Consider the following 3,653-nt stretch of genomic DNA (forward strand, 5'->3'; position numbering starts at 1 on the left):
ACAGACACGGGGAAATTCTGGCAGAAAATAAGCATCGTATCGGTCAGTTACATCAATAATTTAAGTTCAGCAGCAGCAGCAGCAGCAGCAGCAGCGCTGGTACACCTGCCTGCTACTCTTCAGGGCATCCAACCACCTCATGAGGACAAAATGTGAAATATTTTAACCCTCGCTGCACAACAGAAAACATTCACCTCAACTTGAGCGAACATGCGCGCGTGCGTGTGTGTCTCTGAGCCAATCAGTCGGAGGCACAGCTCTCTCCGCAATAGGCTCTCTATCACGCCTGCAGTTCTGATTGATCGTCTCGGCAATCAGCAATTAAGCCCTAGTGATCAGAGGAGGGGGAGGAAGAGGTGCCCCCCCCCCCCCCCCCTCTCCCCCTCTCCTCTCCCTGCTATCCTCTCTCGTCAGGGCCGGGAAAGGCTTCACTCAGCTGGGGTGCGTTTGGCCCGGGGCTGGGCTCACTGGTGGAGGTTAACTCCAGCATAAATAAGCATCTTTGGACTCATTACAGGGATTAGAGAGTAATTCGCCTGCGAGGAAGGAGACGACTGCCGGGGGTTTTGGTACAGTTTACTACAGTCTTATAGGGGCGAGGGCCCTGGAGATTACACACAGAGAGAGAGAGAGAGAGAGAGAGAGAGAGAGGGGAAGGCAGCAACACAGAGGAAGAGCGAGGGAGAAGAGAGGCTGGCTGTCAAGTGTGTGTGTGTGTGTGTGTGTGTGTCAATCCGAGCCCCCGGCTGCCCCCTTGATCTGTAGCATGTTGGGGTGCTGTGAAAAGGGATAATGGGAGTTTGAATGAGAGAGCGGGCGTGTCTAGAGAGAAGTGTGCTGATTGTTATAACTTTCCCTCATCTCACTCTCTCTCCCACTTAACTAAATAAACACCCAAGAGGTAGTAGCACTCTATCAATTTTAATGATGTTGAAACAGAATTTAGGCACAAAATACACAACAAATGCTAATTTGGCCATGATGATGAGAAGCATCAGAAATTCCTCCCATTATTTATTCAGCTGACTTTCTGCATTTTTCATCAGAACAAATATTCCCATTTCGACATCATGCACACGCACGCACGCACACTTTTTAGAGCATAAACCAACAAGTTCCTTCATCAAATATATGCTCTGTGTGTGGTTCTCTGCAGTCAGTCCAGTGCACCAAAGACAAATAGTTCTGTCCAAAGTCCAGCCACAGAAACACAAGGGCCAGAGGATTGTCAATATATGCACACATACATTTACACACAGAGCAGGTCGATGTGTGTTCAGAAAAGACGCATCATAGAGACTGAAGTCCACTCATATACTCGTACGCGCCTTCCTCGTGAATCTTCCACAGGGAGGGCCAGTCACAAAGCAGCCACCATTAACAGGGTTCCTGCACATTTTCAATCACATTTTCCTCAGACATAAGTACCACACAAAGACATGTTTAAAATACACCTGTGAACAGGTCATGTGATATGTCACAGGATCATGATCATGTGAGGATCATGTGACCTGTTCACAGGTGTTCTTTAAACATGTCGTCTTTGTGTGGTACTTTATGCCTGAAGAAGAGCAGTTTGCTCGAAATGTCACGTTTGTGGATGGCTAAACAAAAAAAGATAACGGGAGCTACAGTGTGCGGACCTTATTTTTTTCTTTGTAGACCTGGAAATGATCAAATTCATTTTTAATAGTTTTCCAAACTTTCCAGACCTGTGTAGGAACCCTGTTTTAAATATGCTGTGTTTAGTTAGTTATTCTAAAGCTATCTTGATAATAGCCTTCATAATTTGGTAAAAGGTTAAAGGTACATTTTCATAAAAATACAAAATATAACAATACATGAGAATGTTCACTGCAGCAATGCAGATTCCATAAGTCCATTTGTACAACTATAATAATATGAACACACACAGAGAGGGGTTGAGGGGGAGAAGGGTCCGACCTGTACAAACTTGCACAGCTTACTTCCAACACCCGGGTGGGATTGTTCCTTATAATTTGAAATTTGATCATAAATTAAAGTGGTGACAACTTCCAACACAGCAGGAAGTGATCCGTTTGCTCTCACATCATCACCTGGCGTCCACCTCCACCTCCAGCTGGACGGGCTGGACCTGCCCCGCCTCCGCTCCACACTTGGGGCAGGTGAGGCCGGCGTCTGCGATGGCGTGACTCTTGATGCAGTAGTAGCAGAAGACGTGCGGGCAGCCCGCCGTGTGAGGCATGGTCGGCCACTCTCCGCACAGCGCGCACTCCGTCCACGCCCCGGGCCCCGCCCTCGGCCCCTCCTCGCCCTTTCCGCCAAACAGAAACGACCACACGGCCGCCTTCGCCTTCCTCGTGTTGACCAGCGGCAGGAAGAAGATGAGGAACTCTGCGAAGCCGTGCCACAGCAGCTCGCGGTTCATGTACTCGTAGGTTACGTCGCGGACCGCGTCGGCTTTGCTGAAGACCGTCCTCGCTCCCACCATCCTCTCTGCCAGCACGGGGTGGCGACCGTTCCTCAGGAAGATGAGGAAGTTGGCGAGGCTGAGGAGCTGGGCGATACCGGAGACGAGAGCAAGGGAGCGACGCACGCCCCGCTGGAGCAGCCCGCCGTCTCCTCCGCCCAGGGGCCCTCCGACGCACGGCCCCAGACCCAGCAAGCGCAGCAGGCTGTGGGAACGCTCCTGCAGCCAGCGGGGGGCGATGGTGAGCAGGGCCAGGCCCAGCGTCTGCCTGCGGGACAGATGCCTGTAGCGGGCAGAGGAGGACAGGGTGTTGTGGTAACGCAGGCTGAGTAAAGACTGGCCCACCGTGGCGCTGCCAGAGTACAGGGTGAACCTCCACAGGAGGAGCTGGAGCAGAGCCCTCAGTTCAGGCTCCAGGGGGGTGAGGAGGCCCGGGCGGCAGTTCTGGAAGCACTGGGAGAACTGGCTCCAGACCAGCTGCTCAAGGGCCGAGTCCAACTCAAAGGCATCCAGCTGGTTGATGCGCAGGACTGGCGTCTGCAGATCCGCACCAATGTCTGAACCGGAACCTCCAAGTGGCTTTGTCTGGTTCTCCTCACTTTCCAGACCGGCTGGGGGGTGAGCAAAAAACACAATAAAGGTACAGGGTGAATTAAATGTCAGAACCAGAGTACTCACACACAGAACAATGTCAAACAAAACAAGGCACGGGTACATTTGAACATTTACAAAATGTTGCATTAACTACTATACAATAAGTGATGATGTTGATGTTCTCAAAATTGTAGTTCTCAAAAATGTCCCGGTCAGCATATTGTATACAGCATCTCACACACAGACCAGAGATCAAACAGTAAAACAGCAAATAATGTAACGTGTAAAAATTCTCATTAATTTACAGTACATTACTAAATAGCTTAGACATACATTATAGGGCAGAAAAATATTGGCAAAAAACATTATTTGCCAGAGTATTGAAAGTGTGATTTAAACTGTGAAGTTTTCCTTGACATACTTTTTTTAAAGAAATGTTTAAATTGTTAAAGAAAAGTGGTTTTGTATTAAAAAAAATAAGAGTAGATACCAGTGGGCAGGATTTACTCATACCCCCGCCCCCATCCCGATTTTTTTTTATCCCATTTTTATCCCCCATTAGTGCTAATTTTAATGTATTTATCCTGGTTGCTGCTCCACCCTCTGA

The 3,653-nt window shown here is 49.1% G+C and overlaps 1 protein-coding gene across 1 annotated transcript in view; it reads right to left on the reverse strand.

Annotated features, from left to right (window-relative positions):
* Positions 1 to 1,529: 1,529 nt before the first annotated feature.
* Positions 1,530 to 3,653, reverse strand: part of pex2 (peroxisomal biogenesis factor 2) — a 12,843-nt gene continuing 10,719 nt past the window's right edge. Inside the window, exon 2 of the mRNA XM_083631956.1 lies at positions 1,530 to 3,063. Within this exon, the coding sequence (XP_083488082.1) occupies positions 2,075 to 3,063 (989 nt within the window). The 3' untranslated portion in view covers positions 1,530 to 2,074. The remainder of the gene's footprint in view (positions 3,064 to 3,653) is intronic.

Source organism: Poromitra crassiceps, assembly GCF_964638095.1.
Source record: "Poromitra crassiceps genome assembly, chromosome: 2".
In the NCBI taxonomy this organism is placed as follows: Eukaryota; Metazoa; Chordata; class Actinopteri; order Beryciformes; family Melamphaidae; genus Poromitra; species Poromitra crassiceps.